The sequence below is a fragment of the Lagopus muta genome, chromosome 5, assembly GCF_023343835.1.
Source record: "Lagopus muta isolate bLagMut1 chromosome 5, bLagMut1 primary, whole genome shotgun sequence".
In the NCBI taxonomy this organism is placed as follows: Eukaryota; Metazoa; Chordata; class Aves; order Galliformes; family Phasianidae; genus Lagopus; species Lagopus muta.
The window spans coordinates 13,449,509-13,473,123 of NC_064437.1; the positions used below are offsets into that span (position 1 = coordinate 13,449,509).

The following is a 23,615-nucleotide window of genomic DNA, read 5'->3' on the forward strand; positions in this document are numbered from 1 at the left end:
CAACAGGGAAGGAAGCACAGGGGAAACAAGCTGGAGCCTGGTAGGCAGCTTCTGCCACTCCACTCAACCCATATCGTAGGTGGGGCCTGCCACAGACCCTTGCCTGATGTACATCTACACAGCAGGCTGCCACAGCCTCGACTGGGGTGAAGAGAAGCACTGCAGACATCCTCTTGCCACAGTCAGTGAAAGAAGGAAGCCTTCACTGGTTTTACCATGCATGTATTTATTATGAAATCAAATAGTTATAGGCAATTAGAATAGTTTCTACAATAATAAAGTTTAATACTTTAAATTACTTGTGAAAATTCCACACATCTTTAAGCATTTAATTTAACGTTTCCATTGCTTCTTGAGATGAGTCTTCTTACACAACACAATAAAAACTAAAATGTTTCTGTATTCTCCAGTGCTGCAATGTACGGCTTCATGTACTGCATTCTTCATTCTCACATGAACATGCTGTGTGTGCATCAACAGTATCCTGCATGTCCTCTGACTTCTGGTCGAACTTCATCTGTTTGTCAGCCAGGCTCGTAGCTGAATCTGATGATTAACAAGAAATGGAAAGCAAGCAGCGTGCTTTAGAAGCAGTTTTGCAAGGTATGGCATTTACCATGCACTCATCATTAATTAAACCAGGCTTGGCTTCTCCTTGCTGTCATCCATATTTATACTCGGCTAAGTCAAGCTGAGATGTTCCAGGAAAATCACTTACTTAATAAGTCATTTCTACATTGGAAACCAGTTCTTCCATGTAGAATTTTATTAAGAATATATTTAGAAAAAGAAATTGTGGTCTTAAAGGAAAACACACTTTGAAAACACACACAAACATATAATCAATATGATCTATACCTATCTAATCTAATCTCTTTGATATGCAATATCTCTACAATATAGTTGTAGAAGGGATATGTTCGGTATCGCCACACCTGCGGGCAGGAATCCTGTTCACACCTGCCCTTCTATGGCCTAAATCAGCTCAGGAAAACAGGATTATGCCCAAAGGCAGTGATAAGTGAAAACATACAGGATGAGGATCACTGTTTCAAGGTGTGGAACACGATCCTGAATTATCACACGTTGCAATATAGCTGAGTCACATGTTAACTGTGCTCTTACCCTCTCCTTACAGTGTTAGATTCAAAGATCATGAAGGGGAGATCAGTTTAGATTTTAAATGCCACTGCCATGACGAGCAGTAAAATTACAACAATTACAATTACAAAATTACAATTTCTGCAGGCTTACCAGCTGGGAGGCAGTGGAAACCAACAGTGACTGGAGTTGTCTTGGTAGCTGAGCATCCCTTCATACAGCGCAGCACAGGCTCTGTAGAGTAGCACTTGGAATCAACACCCGCAAGCTGAACCGTCTTCTCAAGCTTCACGAATGAGCGATGCAGTTTACAAGCTGTAACAGAATCACTGATGGTAGTTTATGTTCTTACATGCAAAATTTTCAAATCTCCCCAGACTGACCCATCTGCCAACCTGCAAGCAAATTGCTTCTATAAAGACTGAATGTTGATCATAAGCAAAGCAGCACTGCATCACTGACTGATAAGCTTTTCAAATCAGCTAATTAGATCTGGAGTTACTGAAAGTTAATTTCAACTGTAACTGGCTTAATTTCTAGATTAACATGTAAAAACAGTCTGGAAACATTCCAATAAACATTTTGCAAAGTAAACTGGCTCACTGAATAGCCACCAAACCATATACAAAGGCTTTGAGTATTCATCAGTAGAAAGAGAAGAGGGGTGTTTCCAAACAAATAAAAACAATAACTGAAGAATTACACCATAACCGCCATCATTCAGACTCAAAACTGCTGCAGAGAGAGCAAATATCACTGCTGCCAGCTGGTAATACTGGTCCCATTTTGGATTCCCAGGACAAGTTACAAGTGTGTGAGTAGCTAAATGAACCACGTCTAAGCTTTAATCTCAGCATGTCAGTCATTTTCGCCATATGCTGGAGGGAAACACAGAGTGTTGCAACTAGCAATAGAATGAATTTTGTTGTGTGCACGCCTATGAACTGCATATACATCTAAAGCAAGTATGATGCCAGGTATCCTTTACGAAGACACATAGAAGAATGACAGTTGATATACAAATGGACATGTGAAAGTCATCTCCAGGTAACAGTAAGTCCTTCCCATCAGGTTCACAAAGGCAATGTGCTTGTTCTCCTTCCCTCCTCCATGGGATGCTGTTGTACCATAACCTCAGCTGAGGGAATGGAGCACACTGTAAGATCCTAATCTACTGAAACACTTAAAATATAGCCCTTTTATTTTTTCCTTCATTTCAACTATGTAATTAAGTCACTGGAGCTACTCGTGTGCTCAAATGTTCGACAGGTTGCACTGGTTCGAAACTCAGGTGGTGAGCCATAGTAATTACTAATCCCCATCTGCTTTTTTGGTGGATCAAATGTTGGCTGGAAAGTTATATTTGCTTACACCAAAATATTCTAAGTGAATTTATTTTCTTACTTTTTTTATTTAACCTTCTTCTTCTTCTTAGTTTTCACTTCAAAACAGTGGTTTCATTTCAGCTTGATTCATTTCAACCAATTGGGTTTATTTTGGATTTGACTAACTTCTAATTTCTTATTCCTTTCTAAGCTGAAAAATATTGGTTATATTTAATATAACTGAAGAGTGAGACCTTCACAAATGTTTTTCCCAATGTATTTACAGATTTAACATTTTCTAAACAATACTAAATTAAATTAATCATAGTTTTCATACTTCCTTTACAGGGCGCTTCTTCCAAGATCCAAGAATGACCAAAGCTCACAGCATCTTTTGCTAGATATCCATTGGGCATCCGATACTCCTGTTCACATTCTGCATCATATTTTCCACAGATTCCACATGTTTTCCCTGCCATCCATAAAGCAACTTGAATCTTCAAGAAAAGAATAGTAAAAAACATTTCAAATTTAAAACAAACAAACACAACAACAGTGTGGAACAGATTTTTGCTATGTATGTACCTTTCAGTATCATAACATATCATAGAGCAGCTTGGGTTGGAAGGGACCTCAAAGATCATCTAGTTCCAGCATGGCAACACACAAATATATAAATGCTTTCCTTCTGTGCTAAGAACTCACACATCCCTCACAGTCAGATGCCAAACTCCCATGATGCTGTGGTGCACTTAGCTCCATTGCAGCCTTTAAAACCTGCTGTGCCTGGCTAGCTTATTAAGTAATTATTAGTTTTGGCTATTATTCTGAAGCTTCTGTGTGATTGATGTTTTCCAGTAGGTGATAGATGCAGCACGATAATATTGGTTTTCTTACATTTCTGTTTCCCATTTTTCTAGATCAGCCTTTCAAACATGGACAGAAGCTGAAAACTCTTCCTTCTTGCAGATACACTGCTGACTCAAACTATGTATGTTCACAGGCCCACTTTCCAGCACACACTTGCTGCAAGAATAAATCAGTATTGGTGAAGTATTCTTGGATGTCCTATTAAGAAACACAGAGAAGGACTCTGCAGCACTGGCTGCATTACCTTCTTTTACGTTCTTTTTTCTGGCGGGGGGAGAAGGGGCAGGGCCTGGACAGATTTAGCTTTGCTACTGCACAGTCTTACACTCATACATAAAGATTTAAGGAGATCCTGCAGAAATAAGTCATCTAGATTTATGAAGAGGAAACTATACCGAGAATGTTTGTCCATCGAAGTACAATTTATCAATACCAAAGGCTGGGGCAACAAGTACAAGCCCTTGCTTTTCATTGTGAATCCACAGAGAAGCACCTAGAAGAAAAAAAGAATATAAATAATAATTTTAAAAAGAAAAAAACACTTCAAACAGACCCAAACTGTCTCTTTTAATAGAGGAAAAAGTAGTTATCATATTTTTTAAAAATGCTCTTTTGCCTCTTTTGCTTTAAATTCCTCACTAGTTCTCAAGAAGAATAGACTTTAAAAAAATAAAGAAGAGTGCACACATGAATAACAAGTGTTTGTAAAAAGTTGGAAAATAATTATAATTATCACAGGTTTACTTGTTTTTCTTGGGGTTAATAGCATATCATACTTATTCCTAGAAAGGCTTACAGAGCTGCTTATAATACCTGTGTAGTTGTGCAGCTATTCAAAACTCTGACTACACTGCATTGGAGTAAGAAAATACAAAAATAACACAATTGTCATTGGGGACATTTTTAGCACAATTACTGCTCACTAAGTACATAATAATTAGGGCAGAGCGCTGCACTGGCAGATGCTAACCCAATTTCAGCAAGATTTATCCTGAATCCTGTACCACACATACAGTCAGGAAGCATCTGCAGTGTGCATTCCTCCAGCTGTGTAGCAGAGAATGAAACAATGTCCTCCTGTGTCCTTTTACAGAAAAAATATCCCTGCTTGGAAATAAGAAAGCAGCCTAGTTTTCCTGTACATGCACAGTTCTCTGTGCAGACTTCAGAATGCTAACCAGATGTATACCTCTGAAGCAAAATGAGAACATCTTGTATTCTACAAGGGTGGTGAAGGTTTTATCAAGCAAGGTTTTATTCCATAACTGATACACTTCTCCAATTTGGAGTTCTGGTGGGAGACACAGCAATATATGAAACAGTAGTTACGCTTTACTTTGCTTGGCCACCTCGAGTGTTTCATGCTCTAATTGATCTTTGTAAACATTCACGTGCAAGCGAGTAACATGCAAATTCTTAACTAACAACCTGACAGCAAAGGGTATAAATACTTACAGAATACAAACTTGTAGAAGATCTTTGATACAATTCTTTTGTCTACTCCTCTTTTTCCTAACATACACATGAAAATGAAAACAAGGCAATGCTGTGCCACTTACCAGCAGATATGAGGGAAATGTTGGCTGTGGGGCTCTCGGCCCCGTCCACCAGCAGTTTCACCTGTCCATTCACAGGATGCATGTCAATTTCGCTGTTAAAAGAAGAGAGTTTTTATCCTGCTTGTATCACATTTATACACATACACTGACCAAGTGATTTTCTTGCTCACTAAATATCACTGGCACAACATAAGCACATTCCAACTGTATAAATTACATCAGTGCATTCCTGTCACCTAAATGCAAGATAACAACATCATAGGCATCATGTTCAGTGTGCACAGCAAGTAAATAAGGAAAACGCTGAAAACCCATGGGCTGCTGAACAAAGCTGAGGAAAGCTTAGATCCAAGCTCCTCTCCCACCCAATGTGGACAACACAGTCCGTCACGCGATGGCAGCTGGCAGAAGTTACTTACTGACTGCCAATCTTGATGTTGATGGCTTTAAGGTTTGTAGCTTCTTCAGCACTTTTCATCATCACCAGGAACTTAAGGTCAGAGCTGCAATCCTGAGCAAAGATGTGATAGCAGCTTGCTGGCATTGAGTAGTTGAACTTGACTTCATTAAAGGTTGTGATCTTGTTGTGCGAAACTGAGCAGCGAGCTGGTTAAATAAAATGCCAGTGAATATTTGCTTTTCTGTTAAGAAAACCCGTTAGAGGACATGTTGTATTTTCAGTGCTATGTTATTTCATGGTTGGTTTGGTTTTTTTTTTTTTCTCTATATGATACTTTTGTATAGGCTATAGGGACTTTTTGCCACCAGCCACCCATAACTTCTAAAAAAAAATGCATGAAAAACACAGTCCTCTGCATAACAAAATAATTGCCAGAAAGTTTATGTTACCACTTCAGATAATTGTCAGTCTTGATTTCCCCGAAATGCTTTCTCTATATATGCACAATATTCTCTCTCAGATGAACCATCCCTGCACTACTGCATTCCATTTCCTAATAGACTGGAGACAAGTAATCCCAGAAAAAAAACTAAAATTCAGAAGATGTTCAAATTAATTCCAGAAACTGAGGACATCCTGCTTCTGAACCTGATCCAACTCTGACCTTTCAAATTCTCGAGCACTGCAGAGGGGGCTTCAGCAAAGACATTCCAGATTGGAGGCTGCAGCTCTGAAGCTGGGATCCTCGGACCCACAGGAAGCGATAGAGGAAGCCTCATGGCTTCTTGATAGAGGGTCATCTGAAAAAGAATTTGGAAGCACTGTAAAAGTGTAGTTGTACCAAGTATTCACATCAAACAGCTCAGATAACCTTTTCTCCTGTATGGAAATCAATTTCAATCTCTTCTGCCTCAGTTGACAAAGAATTTATGTGAAATTATGAACTGTGTTCATCTGACTCACTGTGCACGAGATTTTGCTTCTGCTTGCAATTTTCTTTCATGGTATGGGTCATAATTCAGTTAGTATTTATGACAGAATATATTACTTTCTTTTCAAATGTATTTATGTGAACACTTAGGGAGCTCCCACAGGTGGAAATGCATCTCTTCAAGAATACCCACCATACTCTTTTTGCAAGAATGAAACCACTGTATGAATATTCTTTGATGAAATATAAAAAGATGGAACACTCGTAAGAGCTGCTTTCATCATTTACACCCAAACTGATGCTTACTTTACTTAGCTTTTCCTTCTAAGAACTGGCCCTGTATAATTAAACAACACCAACAATCTCACTTTTCTATGAGGAAAACATAGGAGAGCGATGACAGCATTTCATATTTACATCAGGCAGCTTGACAACAATATCACATGTCCTCGGAGAAGTTAGAGCCACGACCATCCTGGCTTGTCGAGAAGGATTCTTGCCCATTCTCTCAGAGAAACCCAGCATAAATGCAGCCCCGGGGACAAACTTGTAAAACCTTCAAAAAGGAAAGATCTGGTGAAACAGAGAGGCAAAAAGAGGCCTCATCCAAACCAGGCAGCCTCAAATTTGTGCAGAAGTGGCATACAGGTTCTTCAGGATTGCTGGCCACATCCCCATAACCACTCCCTGCTTTACTGATCAGTGTTCAGAGAAAGAACCTGTTCCCTGGTTTTGAGTATGACCAGCAGAAGGTATTACTGTACACAGGATGGTGATATCTCCCATTCAGGTTTTGCATCCAAGGGCAATACTCAGCTCACAGAATTCAAAAATAGCTAGTACTTTATTCCCCAGAACCTCATGGGTGGATAGTGATTTTTCACATTTGACCAATGTCATAAACAAATGCCACTAAAGGTTAAAACCTCACCATTCAACCATCGATCTGACACTCGAAGGAACCTTGGGCCACTCCAGCTTCACTTGTGCAGCAGGGTGCCCAGCAAACCGTCCAGTTACCAGCTCAGTAGAAACTCTGTAGTCCCGGCAATTCCGGCCCCATTTCAGGTAAGCCTACAATGGAGTGAAAAGTGGTCCATTGTTAAAAACATGGAACATTATTTTATTGCTATGTATGCGGTTGCACGCGACAATTTTTGAGCCTTACCACTGCCTTGTGAGCATTGAGGACCGAAGCATCTGCACAGAGCTTCCACTTGCTTGAATCTGTGAGGTTTGTCACAAATACCTGCATCCGCGGCCTGACAGAGTCGGTATCAGCGTATAGAACAAGCTGGAGGCCTCCTGTCTTCTTATTGTTACTAATGCCATGGAGAAAAGCAGCCAACACTGGGGTTTTGATGTCACCCAGAAACTTAGGCTAAGAAGAAGGGAGACAGAGTTTGCAAAGAACAACATTACAAAGGAGCATTTTAAATGCAAGATCTAGCAAATAAAAAAACGAAACTACAAATATATAGCAGCGTATATACTGCACATATTCTCATGCATGTGCCTTAGCATGAGTGTGCCCCTGCAAGCACAGAAGGATCTCATCACTATATTTGAGAATTTGTGCCATTTACTGAACTACACCATGCTCACCATTAAATGACTGAACCATGAAAAGCATGTAGGGGATCTACAATGTGTGTCTCACTTTTGACTGATATTCAAAACTTGACAATTTAGTGTTTCTCTGTTCCCATTGCCCTAGCTGCACAATTGCTGCAAATGCACAGCCACTCTGCCACTCTTCCAAGCTGTCAAAAGTCCCTAGAAATGATGCAACTAACCCAGGAAGCAGCTCGGGATGTGTCACGGCTGGATCTGGTAGAGGAGTCTCTGCTGGTAACTCTGTCACCTGGGAGTTTTCTTTTGGGGAACTGCAGGAAGAAAACACATCATGACCATGAAGGTAATTTAAAATCACACTTGAAGAAACTGCACTAGGCAGTGCTGCAGAATATCCTTTGCTATGGAGCTTATTACTGAGATGAGTCTCAGAAGAATTACCACGGCTGATTTGGTGTTATCAGTACTGCAGTTTCCCTCAGCAAAGACAACAAGTGGACTTCAAGGTTTTAATTTAGCTCGTAACAGATTCCAAACTCAACTAAGAATGAAAAACTCACCTCTTGTCTGTGTGCTGATCTAAAGCGATACTGATAAATCTCATGACGCCCCTTTGAAAATAATAACAAGGAGATGAAAAGCCTTGGAAGAAAAGAAATGCTGCAATTGTATTCAATTCTGAGCACTGGGAACTAAGTCAGAATTTTAGTAACTATCACTCATGCATAGTTCTGTACGCTTAGTTATAAGCACATAATGCAGTAGTCAAAATGGTTGAAATAGTTTATATAAAGCATTAATGTTCCTACTGTAAAATAAAGATATAAACAAGCAATTTGTATAGACAGAAAGCAATACATTGGTGAAACATGCTTCCCTGCCTACAACAATAGTTTCAGCAAACTTGTAGAAACTTTTGAGATGCTCTCAGGGACAGCTGAGCTGTAGCTTATTGACACTGCAGCTGTGTTTGCAGAATAGATGTTAAAACTTTATGTTGCTAATATTTACTGTGTCAATTAATAACTTGATACAAAGCCAGCTGCCGTGAGGAATTCAATTCACAAATACTATCAGCATCTTTCAATTTACTAAGAAATATTAGTTACCCATATTTTGGAATGCATGCTGCTGCTGCTGCTGCTACTGCTGTGATCTTCCAGATGTCCTGAGTGATGCTCATGGCTGTGGTGACTCACTGACCTGCTGCTGCTGCTGCTGTCACTTAGATGCCCTGATTGATGGCTGTGGCGACTCCTTGTCTTGCTGCTGCTGCTACTGCTCCTACTGCTCCTACTACTGCTACCGCTGCTGCTGCTGCTGCTCTTGCTGCTGCTACTGCTACTGCTGCTCTTGCTGCTACTGCTGTCACTGCTCTTGCTGCTGCTACTGCTGCTGCTACTGCTGCTGCTGCTACTGCTGTCACTGCTCTTGCTGCTGCTGCTGCTGCTTGCATCTTTGTTTCTAGCTTGCTTTACTTGATCATTCTCCTCTTCATCCATAGGCTTTTTACGATTAGGGGAGGAGGCAGAAGATGAGGAAGAAGAGGTGGCAGTTGAGGAGGCAGAAGATGAGCTGGAGGAAGTTTTTGCATTGGGCTCTGTCCCAAGCTCTGCTAGCATAGCGTTTCCTTTCTTAGATGGCCGACTTTTCGGGTGCCGTGTTTTGTTTGCAACCTGCAAAATAATTCATAGGAAATTATAAGAGGGGAGAAACATCTGTTTCTGTATTTACAATGTGAAAAATCTGTGCGTGTCAGACAAGCTGCTCACCACAGCCTTTCCTGCCCCACCATGGAAGCTCACTCTTCCTCTCCAAAATCTGCCCCAGCAAGGAGGACCAGCCCCAGCTGGATGCACCTCTCAGGTCAGTCTGTCCAGATGTGACATGGGCTGACAGCACTGGCACCTTTCGAAGCAACCCCATCCTGGATTTCCCATGCCAGTTTTCCACCCTAGCCTTCAAATCCTTTATGGCTTTATTCACTGGAAAATATCCTCCGCTTGCAGGCTCCAAGTCTCTTACCTTGAACACATTTTCAATGCCTAGAATCCTCTTCAGTTTAGCTTGAATGTCCTCATATGGAGATGATTCATCCTCTTCCTCAGACTCTGAGTTTACCTCATTAATTATTTTGGAAGCTGCTCTAGATCCTGCCTGAATCTCCAGCTGAATTTTGTCAATATCAGCATCTGTAGGAACTGCACACAAATTGCACAGATTAAAAAGTTATACCACTTCAAGGGGCACTAACACACCTAATAAGAAAAGGCTTGTGCTCAGTATTGTACCTGGCATCAAAACTATTTTAGCTTCATGTTCTCCAATTAATCTGTGCAAATATGTATTCTTTATGAAACTGGCATCTCTCGACCTTCTGGAAAAGCAGAGCTGGCAGCCAAGACGATGCATTTTGAGGCAAACATCTCGTTTATGCGTTCTTTTTCCTGTGCTATGGTGAAGATCTTCTTGAGAACCATGGGACTGTTTCCTTGGCATGCTGTCAGGCTCTTGCTGTAGTGGAGATGAGCATGTGAATGCCACTGGGAGCATATAGTAGGCAAGAGTAAAACTGCAGGTATAGGTAGCACATGAGGGGTAAGTGTAATTGTGCAAGCAAAAAGGAATAGGTTACCATTGTTAAATGTTCCCCGGAAGCCCTCTGTGATGTTTGGAAAGGTTCTTCCATAATTTTTAATGGAGCATCTCCCGGAAGAATTGAGGTCCTCTTTTCAGCACCTAGTTCTCCTATGTTCCTTGATACAGCAAAAGCTTTATGTCTGTGAAAATATACATAGAAAGTGGTAAACCCATGTATTTGGATTAAACAAATTATTGTCCTGCCTCTGTCAAGTGTTATGACAGAAGTATGTTCCTTGAACATGGGAACTCTATATGCAACTGTTAGCATAAATATTGTTTAAAACAATTAAGATGTCACGAGGAACATCACAGTCAGTTTTCAAAGCATGGGTAAATTTAAATAAATTTCCAAAATGAGACATAAAAAATAAAAAATAAATGGAATAAAAATATTTTAAAAATAAGAATTAGTAAAATAACAAGTAAATTAAAATAAAAATTAAGCTCCTAAATATTTGAGGCATCTTCTGACTTTCAACTCCCTTATTTTTTTTTTGCCCTTTATTCTAAATGTTATTTACACGTTGCTTGTCTAGAAATCTCCATAAAATGTCAGTGAGTCATGAACTTCATAAGATTTCCACAACACAAATTATCCTGAAGTAATGCCATCATACCTTCCAACCACTATCTCAGTTTCCTCACGGCATGGGTTTGTTTCAATCTTAATATTTTTCAATTTCACATCTATCTTGGCATCAAACTTCATTGGCATTCTTGTCTGGACCTCGCCTTGAATTTCAACAGCATGTTGAAAGTATTCTGTGTTGACACCCATCGTTGCAACTGTATGCATGTATAAACTGAAATAGAGTGAAATAGAGTGATGTGGTTGTATGTAAGAAAGGTGTTCGTTTTTACGTTGAGTTCTCTGTCATATTAAAAAAAAAAAAAAAGAAACAAAAAACTTCCATCTATAATTAAGGCATAACAAATCTGCCATACCTGGGGTTTAAGTCAGACCGAATCTGCATGGTGGATTCAAGCAACTGAGAAAGTCTAAAGTCTCCAGTTAAAGGTGGAGTCATCTTTCCATCAACTGCAAAAGACAGAACAGCATTTTAAAATGTAAGTGTCAGCAAGATGCAGTTTTCAGGAAGAGGTAATATTTTCTCTTCATACAGTGAAAGGTATTTGAGATAAAAGGTCTTTTTTTTCAACTCTGAAAAAGAAAAAAAAATATACAGAAAACTTGCTCTGTGTTCAGGTGCTTCGGCCTCCAACCGTTTCTGTGCTGCTGCCGGCCTTTGCACTGAGGACCCAGAACTGGGCACAAAACTTCTGACGCAGCCTCAAACGTGCTAAGGAGAAAAAGCCTTTCGGAGCTCGCCCTGCTTCAACTTTGGCAGCCAAGGATGCAGTTGGCGTCCACTACCACAAGGGCACGCTGCCGATTCACCGTCAGCTTGTCCTCCCCGGCCCTTTTCTGCAAAGCTGCCGCCGCCTGGGCAATAGCCAGCCTGCGCACGCACGGGGTTACGTTGTCCCTCAGCCACGATTCAGCACCGTCCTGCCAGGCCATCCCTCCAACCTGTCGCTTTCCCTGGAGCGGCAGCCTGACCCCCCAGCACAGTGACAACTCTCACCGCTTTCATGTGTGTCCAGCTTCTTTTTCAATACCTTCACTACCTCTCCTCCTGTGTTTTAAGACGCTACAAAGATCACGTCTTTTTGTTAGGTTGGTTGTTTTCCTACATCTTTACCCAGCCTCTCTTAGCCTGTCCCTCCCACCTGCTAGCGCAGCAGCCCTCGTGCTTCCCAACCCACCGCTGACTGCAGCTCGTGCCAGGGCAGTGGTGTAGGACCCGTACTCCAGCGGCAGTCCGAGGCAGCTGGGAACCACGTATCGCAGCTCTCCCATCCACACTGGCTGCGTCCACTGCCCTGCAATGCCGTTGCGGATCTGGCTGGTGATTCTCTTCATTGCCGTGTTTCGATCAGCAGGTTCCACTACAGTCTGCCAGAGGACAGAGGTCCAAGGGGTGAGGGAATGAAAGGACAGTGGTGTCAAGCCTTGCAAAGAGAAGTAGGGGGCCCTGATACCTTCATGGCCTGTTGCAAGACTTCCTTGTTGATGTTGACGAAGGCCACTTCTTGTCCAAGTATTTTCAAGTAGGCTGATATCAAGGGCGTTTCTGTTGGCAGCTCTTTCCATCCCAGCAGCTAGGGAACAGATTAGGAAACAAGTGAAGTTCCTTAATGCAATGCTTTACAAATGGCAGTTTAGCAAGGCAATAACTATTACTGACCAACCCAGCCTTCTTTTGCCCCTCATATTTCCTTGGTATTCTGTTAACAGTGTAGTGTTGCGAGTTTAGACGTCCTCCCTATCACTGTGATGTTCCCTATCCACTGTTCACTTATTTAGAGTGAAAGAACTTTAATACAGAGGAGCAAGGCCATTTGTACTGTTAAACTCAGTTTGAAAGCACTGCACCAAATCATAGTTTCTCTCGGAGATGAGGAGAACTTCTTATAAACTACGCTAGGAAAATGGAGGAAGGAGAAAACCTGCCAGGCATGGGAGATGTTTGTACTGTGACATCTACTTTCCCCTCATCTCACTGCTCCTTCTGCAGTCATATCTGAGGTGGGAAGGAAGTGGGGCTGCAGCAAGACTTGCAGAAGATATCACAGACATTACAGGAGGAATATCTCCTGCAGTCTCACTGCATATCCCTCTTCTGCAGACATACTCAAACTGACTGCTGGTGGGTAATATACCCTCTGAGATGAGCTTATCTTTCACGATAAGCATCACTAAATATCCCCTCATGTAACACATGCATTATACTACTAAAAACACCTACAGCTTTTCCAAGCTCCTTTATCTTCTTGTATGTGGGATATTCAGCAAACGGGATGTTTCTTTTCATTATGACATCTGTGAGGCCTTCCGCTCGGATGCCAACCTACAAAAACAGTGTGAGAAGGAATAGTCTGAAACATACTTAGAGAGTGGAAACTTAGGAGACAAATTTTGATATGAAAATTGTTCTATTTGCTTTATTACTAATTTAAATAAATATTTACCTCTATCAGATCAGCCACTGAACCTGCAGAATTTGCCATCAATTTGGAAATTATTGCTGATGGGAACATAGTTCCTGGACTGTTCATAACAAAGATTTCTCCAGCAGCACCAACTCTATAGTTATCTGGGGTGGAAGCAAACAAAAGACCATTTTTCTAACCATTTCACTCATCATTCAAGACTGTGTTTTCTGCAGCTTTTTCAGTTACTGACTCTAAGATACATCACTGCATAACTTTTAATTGTTCAGGCTCAAATTAATAAATACTTATTCCTGTTCTTTTAAATATTTAACTGCCACACTTAGTTCAATTTCTTATCCAAATGCAGAATCTTTTATAGAATGACAGGAGGCTGGAGCAGCAGGGAAATTAAACCAGAAAACAAGAACAAGAACAATAGAACAAGAGAGACCATTGAACTGACCTTAAGTATGCTAAGTATGTATTTCTGTAGCAAAAGGAGAAAGCTTCTACCATAGTTGTAAGAAGAAATAGATTAATTTTTCAATAAGAAATAAACTAAACATTTCGGAAACCAATCTTAGCAAGCATCTTACAGAATCTCTTTTTGCAGAGAGCAGCAGTTCTAAGGGGAAAAACTTTTCTAGACACAAACCACACAGGCACTGACAATTTGCATTCCTCCAGAGGACTTGGGAACCCTTACGAAGGGATTTCTGAAGTCACTGAAATGCTTTACTCACCAAAGTAACTGCCTGCTCGAATGACCTTGCTGTACCGATAGCTCAGCCTGTCCAGTTTGGGAGCTAGCAGCTTAAGGGCAATGTTGCAAGCTGAAGATCTAAACAAAGAAAGGTAATATATCCAGAAAGAAGCTACACTCTATCAGAATAAGACAATGAATTCAGTTTGACGGCATATGCAGAAAACAGCGCACTTTATCCTTGTCTCTACTTACATGTTGTACATAAATGGCAATCTGCTCTTTGACAAAGACTTCATGTGGGAATATACAAAACTGGCCACTTGCAAATTGCTTTCCTTCATTGCCACGTTAGCTATCGTCGTGATCAAAGCAAGGGCAGGCCTTGTCTCAAAGATAACAGCACAAGCCATCATTCGCACCTCAGGGGGAAGCGACTGGTCTGCAAGGATCTGAATGAGATAGCCCTGCACCTGAAGAGAGGAAACACATTGTTGGGAATTACCAAAGACTGTCTGACTGGAGTCTGTATCATATAACACCTCTAGCTATCTATACCATCTGAAAGGCCAAAGCCTTTCCTACACTGGCCATGCAAGTTAATGGAAGGTCAATGGTGACTCACTCAACTTCAGAGAAAGGTCTGACAGAAACAGCACTATGGCAGTGTTTTGCCTGAGAAGTCAACAGAAGGTCTCTCTCTCTCCTCCTGATTCTTGAGGAAGATAAAATTACCCACTTCTAGGTGGCTAAATTTCTACCATACATAACAAACATCAGACTTAATTAGTTATATCGGTTGACTTCAGAAACAGTGTTTATATCCTGGAAATTTCCTACAACACAATATTTATTATGTATGAAATGTACGCTTGTATTCTGTTGTTCTTAAAAATAAGCAAACATAATGAAACCATAGATTTGATGCTATTGAATTAATTACCCTCAGAGTATACATTTTCTTTCTTCAGCTCCTTAAGTAAAGAAATTCCTGATAGATGCTACTTACTGTTTTGGGATCCTTCCAAGCTATCTTTCTCAAGGCCATGATGGCATCTATCTGAATGTGGATTGGGATATCAGAAGCACTGGATGAAGATATTGGAAGGAACTTCAGGATACGCTTTAAGCTGGCTGGTTCTCCCATGTTGCCAATGCACTTCAGAGCTAATTTCATTTTGTCTTCACGGCCCCTGCTGATTGCTTCATCTGCAAGGTCATGGATGGGCTATGGACAACAAAGCACAGTTCAACCTTTTCCACCTAATGTATATATATACATTGTCCATAGCATTCCCCATACCCAGTAAAAAGCCTATCACAATAAAGTAAATGGTTCTAATAAAAGCACCCAGTGATGACTGTAGGGGAAAAAAAAAGAAAAAAAAAAAAAGATGTGAAAGCTGCGTTTTCAGTGATGAAATTATTGTCTAATTTAGTAAAATGATTTATTGCCTTTGTTCTGACGGAGGCCAATGAAATGTGTATTTGTCTAATTGATTGATAGTTAATAAAAAAATGTCCAGTTGACATTTTCATACCAGCTCCAAAAAGAGTTAAACCAAAGTAGTGTACATTAACAAGCTATTGGGAACAACCCACCTGAAGAGCTTCTTTAGGACATGCTGAGGTCTGAGAACAGTATCTGTTGACTACAGAACTATATCCCAAGCAGGCCACTTGCTGAAGCATAGGATTTTTCTGAATTCGAGAGCTGGTCATTAAATCCTGTGGGGAGAAAAAAAGAAAAGGAAAATAAATAAATAAAATTAAAATGAGCATTTAAGACAATGCTTGGCATAGGTTTCAGAGAAGGAAAATCATCACAGCTTATCTAGGGGGAGTAATTTCAGAATGATTGTTATTTGCATCAAAACAAATTAAGTCAGCTTATAGACATTTCATTAGCAAGCTTCACTTAGGACCTTAGTTCCGCACTGCTTTCAACATAAATAAACACAAATATTAGTTTATGGACTAACGGTGAACATCAATCAATAAATAGAACATCTTTAGAACAGAGTGTGTCTCAGTTACATTAACAAAGCACTGTCAGTTAATATATTTTGCTTCCTGCTTATGAAGAGGAATAATGACTAGAGATGGGAAAAAATCCTGTTCAGTATAAATGATTGTGCTATTCTATTCACCATACAAACAAAGAAAGATTTGCCTGTAGAAGGCAAGACACATTAGCCCAGCATACTAAAATGATACTATTTCTCTATGTTAAGAGAGAAGGGCTCTTCTATCACTATAGCAAAATGAAGATGCATTATCTTCTCAAAAATGTCAAAATAAAAGAAAAAGTCATGCATTAGCATTTGTGCAAAATTGGTATACGTGATGGGAGAACCCACGCTAGTGAACTTTACAATCAAAAGTTGCCATCAATTAACATTCTTTTTGTTATCAAATTGGAAAGATTCATGTGGATTTACTCACTGCTGCTAGTGGAAGTGTGTGTTCATCAGCTTTCATCAAATGGAGAGTCAAAGAAACAGTTAGAAGGGTCTGAATGTAGTTGAGGTCATCATTGCGAATTCTGGTCTTCAGGAATTTTAATGCTTCGGTGGTGCCACTCACAGAAACTGCACTCAGGAGCCATCGCCTGCAAGCATATTAGAAAAAGAAGTCTAGCTCTCAGGTCTCCAGAAATGAAAAATTTCTTAGCAGGTCACACAATGAGATACCTGTAACGAGGTTTATCTGAAACTTGTCTCCAGACAGACTCAAGAGTGTCAACACTTGCTATCCGGCAAAGCTGGACCAGCTCTAAGAATCTGTATGCAACATCGTCATGGAAATCTTGTTGGTTATTCAGGACTATGTGCTGCAGTGTTTCTACTATCTGTACAACACAAGAGAGAGAAGGGATGTGTAATTAAACCCCTCGATATTTCTGATCATATTTGGTTGCTCTTAATTTCCAGTTAGGAGAGTGATTTAAAAACCTAAAAATTCCATACCCGTTGCTCAGGGTTTTTTGTCTTGATCAGCTGAAGTGGCATCTGTGGCAGTACAGCTGGGAAGTGGTAGCGAAGGCTGCCATAGCTCTGCATGGGGATGTCTGGGGCACTGCCCCGCTCACTTCTCACCTCCAGCAAGGTGAGCTGCTGTCTGTCAAGGGACAGAGAGGAATAAAAAGGTGTCGTAAAGCATGTGTACTTACAGCTTTACCCAACTGCTGCTGGGCTTATGTCTCTTCTCATTTCAACCGGGGGTGAAAGGGACAACAGAACTTGCAATTATTCTCACTTAGAGAAGCAGCCTTGCATCCCACCTACCTTGCTTCCATGACAGCCACCCCAGTGGGCTCACTGAATGGGGAGATCTGATACACCTGCTGAGATGCAACCTCTGTGATCAGCGTGCCGCTGTCTGACTGCTTCAGCTTGTAGGAGAAAGCAGCAGTCCCTTTGGTGAGCCTTTCCTTCTAGAGAAGCACAGAGAGACCACAGAGTGAATGGAGCAGATGGCTCATGTTACTCATCTTTTCCATCTGCTTGGTGTGAGGAAGGTCTTCCCATGTCTCACATACCATCATGTCCACGGGGCAGGGATAGATGTAAGCCATCCCAACACTTTTTTGCACCTTTTCCTGGCAATTATTTGAGTCCACAGTTTTGGTAACAGATACTCGGCTATTCTTTCTGTCTTCCTGGATGACGTACCTTGTGTGGCAAACACCTCCAATTCCAGCCTGAAAGGATCAGGAGAAGGAAAGAGACCTGAGAATTGTATCAGGATTTCCCCAAAGAAGAGCAATCTTTGAAGAATCAGTAGGAGGGTAAGGATACACTGAGCCATGTTTTGGCTGAAGACAAATTGGATAAGGATTCACTGAACTATGTTTTGAAAGCTGTTACCCATTGCTCACAATTAATCCTACTCAACTAACAAACGACACAAACACATGAAATAGACATATTTTAAGTTCAGTCAAGGAACTCAGAAAAAGTAATCAACTAATTAATACAAAAAATGAACAAATAAAATTGATCACGTTGCTGCAGCAGAAAAGCTATATAACAAACATGTTCATAGCTAATGGCTCCTTTTTGATGAAGGCATTGCATTTTAAACAAAGCAATTTAAGAAATGTCTTTAAAGAATTCCAGTAAAAGTAATTCCTTCAACACGTTCACATGTATCTTCTATGTGAACGAAAAACAACAGTTTTTCAATATGTATGCTTGAAAGGAGATTCAAATAAAGAGAAACATGAATGAAGAGCACCTAGAACGCATTCTTCCAGCAAAGTTGTTTTAGAAATGAAATGGGAAACACAAACCTCTTGTAATTCATAGACGTTCTGTGATTTTTTAATGGTTATCTGCAACATGTTCAGTATTCCTCTCACTATGTTAACACACAGATCTGGGCAGTCTTCTGGGGCATAAATGCTTCCAACCCGTCCACTGCTGTATTCAAATTTGAAGGGCCGGGTGAAACATGATGAGACCGCTTGGGTGATTTTGGAAGATCGAGTGAAGGGATCCCTGGGCCAGACCCCATTGTATTCCTCCACTTGTGGAGAACGGACCTGAGAGGAAATTAAAAATAGATATTGATGTGAATAAAATTACTTTGGTACTAAAAGTGTGAACAGATTGGAAGAAATTGACCTAATCACTAGTTGTCTACTCCTTCCTTCCAAATTTAGGCTTAGATATCCACGTAGGAGTTGATTCTTTGATTCTTCTATCTGTTGCTTACTTTGTAAAATCGGTATGAGTCATGGGGCTCAATATTGCTCTTTTGTGGTAGAGAAGCAGTTAACACGTCCTTGTTAACTCTTGGAAAGATTGTGAGCAGTTTAGTCACATTAACTACATGGGGGAAAATATCATTCAGAAGGTAATATAATAGCATTTCAAATAAATCAAATGAAATTCCCTCCATTTTACTTCAGCCTTAAACTACAATAGGTGTGCCACGATCTGCTTTAGACTAAATTTAACATTTAAAAAGTTGAATTATTCTAACTCCACCCAAAATATTCTTAGAATGTTTCATTTTAGTTCTTCCCCTCTCAAAATGTTTATTGTTTTGACTAAACAAGCTACCATATTTGATCCATTGTTGTGAATTGATTAAACCAACACTTCTTCATTCGTTTGCTTGTTTCCTTCTATGTACAGAAACACGGGGGAAATCAGAAGCAATTTTACTGACTCTGTTGAAGTTACTGCAAGTTGAGGTGTGTCTCACAGAGCACAGTTTGGGGCACTTAACACAATTTCAAGATGAAGACAACAGTGAGAAGTACAATCCCTAACTCATAATTTTAGTACCTTACCATCATTTACAACAGAAGTTCTACAGCTCTTCTAAAACCCCTGAGAGATGTCCTTTTTGATGCCTTCCACATTTTTTCCCAAGTGTGTAAACACAATCTATGCTCATTAATTACCTGCATGACCTTACATCTGTGTAGCTGCATTTTACATACCCAAGTCCTTTCTACCCACAGGACTTGGAAAAATTTGTTGAAAATTGAATAAAATCTTAAAATCAGAGGAAGCTTAAGTGCCTTAAGTTAGAAATAAACATTTTGTAATAGAATCCCTGGTACTGATACCTTTACTTTGCATATGAGAAGCCCCTGCTACAAATAATTTTCACAACAAGCACATGTAAGCAATTGGATGGTAAATCACTCCTCAATTTTGAAACTTCAGTTTGCAAACCTTCCTGAAACCTACAGTGCTAAGTTACCAATTCTGTTCCCATAGGCCTTCTCAGAACACAGGTGAGCGAAACACAAGTAAATGAATATGACTTAGATTCAGTACTCGTTGGTATGTTTGGAACAGGATGTGGTCAGTACCTTGAGGAGGTAAGCATTCTCTGATAGCCCGCTGATCTCTAGCTTGCTGCTCAAGCGCACACCAGCTTTGCCCAAACTTCTTTCTTGAAGCCCATTCAACATAAAACCTTCATAGCTGTACAGGTAACTCTTCCTGCTACTGAATCCTGGGTCTGTGGGGAATAACAGCCATTTATACAAAAGCTGTAAGCACATTCTAATGAATAGACATATAACAAAGTCACCAAATTGATAGGTAAAAATGTACTTACCAATGTCTAACTTCTGGCTGCCTACAAAAAGAGATAGAAAAACCACATGAGTTATATCTGGTCTAAACCCAGTTGTTGTCAGTGAACTCAAGGAAATACCAGGGAAGAAGAATGAAGAAGGGATGCATAAGCTTACCCACAAGGGTGAGCACTAGTGCTAGTATGATCCCCCTCATAGCGAAGGTGAATAGGGCTCTGCCAGGCACGGCGAGACTTTTATGGAAGAATGTTCAGGAACACGTGGCTGTTTTCTGCTGAATTCTCAAGTTTTTTATCAGTTTATGTAAACACTTCTCTTTCTGCAATCATAACTTCTCTTCACAGGGAGTAAAGAAAATCAAGTATTACTTTGGCATCTCTGATAAAAAAACCTTTGATTGAGCAGAAGTTTCAATGTTTCACCGTAAAACACTCCTACTTCAGCATTTACAATAAATTTAAAATAGATGTGTTACTTGCTTTCCTAGATTGGGTCATGGCTGGCTGCTGGTACATGGTCCTGCCACAGATGAGATTGGTTTCGCCCAGGTTATGCTGACCTGGCATCTGACCCAAGTTGTTATCTAGCTGATAATAACCCAATTAGCAGTCAGTGTCACCTACATTGACTGTGCTCTCCCTCTTCCCTCAGCTTTGGTTTATGGCCATTTCTGTAGGCCAGAGACTAAGCTAGATAAACCTTTGCTATTTATGTATTCATATGTGCACCGACACGCATGATTTAACAGGCTACTGAGAAACAATATACGGAATCTATGTATTTATTGAAGTCACAGGATCAATGTGTCCTTTTCAGCTCCGGTCATACTGACCAGGAATATTTTTAAATGAACAAAAGTTTCATAATAATTCTGTAAATATTTTATCTTCCAAAGTAAATAGCAGCAAAATGTGAACAATTAAAATCTGCAGAGATTCTCAGCAGCAAGGCAAGAGGGACAGAAGTGCAGGTCAGCTAGAACTTTCGCATTCGCTACAGAACTAAATACAAAATGCAGCCAAGTACCTGAATCGATGCAGGCTTGCAGCCAACTTCATCACTAACGGTGATTTGTATTGATAACACAAGAACACATTCACAAAATTGTCTGTTCAGTTCACAAAATCGCCCAGAGCAGCCTGGGGCCCTGGGCAGCCTGGTCTGGTATTAAATGGGGAGGTTGGTGGCCCTGCCTGTGGCAGGGGGGTTGGAGATTCATGATCCTTGAGATCCCTTCCAACCCAGGCCATTCTCCGATTCTATTCTAGAAATGTCAGGAGCATGAGAACAGCTCATCATCTACCCTCAGAAATGGGAGATAAAGAATGAATTAAGAGAATCAATGGGTTCTTGTCAACCCTACAAAAAAGTTAGTCCTCCAAAGCAAGCTGGGTGGCAGTTAAATCAACAAGAACAAGGGCACATGATCTTCTGCACTGGAGGATGTTTTTGGAGGCACAGCTTCCAGCAGTGCAATAAATTGTGATCTTCAAATCACATGAAAACACTCAGTTATATTCTAGTTCAAAATCTATGACATACTCGTTCTTTGGTTACTTTCTGTTCCCACAATAGGACTTACCACAGCAGAGTATACTGTGGCAAAGTGTTTTTATGACAACAATGCAGTACATTTTCTATTTCAGTAGTTGCTAGTAACTGCTCTTTCTGGATTGTCAGTCCCACAGCTGTTGACTTTTTCAACTGGATTTCATCTGGACTTCAATTCCACTTGGAGTTCTCCTACCTCTGTTTTGGGAACTGCTACAGAATTCACATCAGAAGACTACACTGTTGTTGCAGGGATTCGCAATCAGTTTATGCTCAAGCAGTCAAGTGTAATTTGTGCCTCAGTTGGTAAACTGCTCACAGCAGTACATGGCCAGCCCTTCTCTATATTTGTAACTGATTTTATTTTTTATAGTTGACCCTTTCTTTATAACAAAGTTATATGTTGTATTAAGTTGTAAGCCTTGCACAAATAAAAGAAATCCAAAGCTACTAACAAAAACTTGAATAAAGGGATATGAGTACAATGCCAATGTGAAAAGTAAAACATAGCATACATCATGGACTCATGCTTTAACTAAACTGCAGATTTGACAGGAACAGCGAACACAAGAGATCAGACATATTGCAACAGATAATAAGTAAACTCAAACAATTTGAATGCTTCTTTCAAGGATCAGTTTTTGGATCCACTACAACTTCCTTTCATTCTTTGTCACTTACTTCCCTCCCAGATTAAATTGGTGGGAGTGATGGTAAAGAAGTAAGCATGTCTCCACCCACAAAAGCTTCATGGTAACTCCAAATTAAAAAAAGAAAGAAAAAACAAGTGCACACAAGTAGTAGAATTCAATGCACACAGCATTCTCCTTGTCCTGGAATCCCGGACATATCTTCCATTCAAAAATAACCTGTTTACATTGGCATTATTTGGAGATTTATTAAGTAGTTTCCTTGGCCCAGTTAAAGTATATATACACCATAACCTCTGAGAAGAACAAGAATATAGTCTGCATTTTTTTCACACATGTAGGAATGTATTTGTCCTGCTGCATCTACATAGAGCAAATCTGCAGCAGCTACTAGAAGCAGTACTTCAAACGCGGAAGGGGGCTGTTTTGGAGGGGAAAAAATTCATAAGCCAAGCTTTCATTTATTTTTTAATTATTTTTTTTTTTTTTTGCTGTGCAGTCTGCAAAAGCTATTTTGTATCATTCTCAAAGAAAGAAAATAAATGAAAAGCTTAACAAAAGTAAACTAAACCTGCAAAATAACTTCTACCCAATTAAGCTTGAATTTATGGTAGAAACACGTTCCCATTATATAGATTGAAAAAGAAGCCTAGATAACAGCACACAAAGCACATTATATTTAACGACGTTGTGAAATAAAACAGAGAATGTAAGAGAACCACTCATCTTTTCAATATCACCCACAGGTGTACTGTACATGTCATCTTCACTAGCACTCTCTCTTAAGTAGGCCACTTGCCCCATTGTCTCAGATAGACACCTCTGTGTAGTGACACACCTGCACAGCATTCATGGGAGCAGTCTCCCCCTCTGCTCCTCAACAGTCTCTGATTAAGTAGGCTCCAGAAGTTCTAATGCTTCACCATGGTGGAAACAACGTTACCACAATACCATCCAGGTGATCTGCAACACTCACACCATTATCAGCAGCAGCTGCACACTTAGAAGCTTCCTCATCACTGCACAGAGTAATCAAAAAAACTCTAGGCAGTGCTCTCCTTCTTTACAGAGAAGGAACTGACCCTGAACCCAGGCCCATGAGGCTAGCTCAGGACTCAACTGCATACACACTTCTAGCACAGTTTGATTCTACCATACAAACATTCAATTAAATTTCCACTTCTATGATATGAGTCACAGAGAGAGAAAAAAAAAAAGTTAGTACAATATAACGAGTTTCCTAATC

General features: G+C 40.2%; 1 protein-coding gene across 1 annotated transcript; it reads right to left on the reverse strand.

Moving 5' to 3' along the window:
* Positions 1-237: 237 nt before the first annotated feature.
* LOC125693701 (vitellogenin-2) lies at positions 238-23,510 on the reverse strand. Its single transcript, XM_048945904.1, has 35 exons — positions 20,325-23,510; positions 20,189-20,209; positions 19,938-20,089; positions 18,399-18,650; positions 17,646-17,807; positions 17,392-17,540; positions 17,074-17,224; positions 16,798-16,955; positions 16,550-16,715; positions 15,707-15,832; positions 15,114-15,332; positions 14,360-14,577; positions 14,145-14,242; positions 13,438-13,562; positions 13,215-13,316; positions 12,448-12,567; positions 12,172-12,361; positions 11,350-11,443; positions 11,022-11,207; positions 10,397-10,541; positions 10,053-10,275; positions 9,787-9,962; positions 8,871-9,437; positions 8,322-8,372; positions 7,983-8,072; positions 7,355-7,567; positions 7,118-7,260; positions 6,604-6,742; positions 5,920-6,055; positions 5,275-5,461; positions 4,856-4,947; positions 3,692-3,789; positions 2,764-2,923; positions 1,255-1,416; positions 238-546 (listed from the first exon to the last, which is right to left on the reverse strand). Exons 1-35 carry the CDS (start codon positions 20,362-20,364, stop codon positions 428-430), a joined length of 5,430 nt encoding a protein of 1,809 aa, XP_048801861.1. The 5' UTR covers positions 20,365-23,510; the 3' UTR covers positions 238-427.
* Between the last annotated feature and the right edge of the window lie 105 nt (positions 23,511-23,615).

What these genes read in the sequence shown, in the direction of transcription:
- LOC125693701 (XM_048945904.1), bottom strand. Translation starts at nt 20,364, where the DNA reads ATGAGGGGGATCATACTAGCACTAGTGCTCACCCTTGTGG. An exon ending in ACGTCTATGAATTACAAGAG is followed by an intron (nt 17,808 to 18,398) that starts GTTTGTGTTTCC and finishes TGATCCTTTCAG; the next exon opens with GCTGGAATTGGAGGTGTTTG. An exon ending in CATTTCCCTCATATCTGCTG is followed by an intron (nt 3,790 to 4,855) that starts GTAAGTGGCACA and finishes TTTTTCTTCTAG; the next exon opens with GTGCTTCTCTGTGGATTCAC.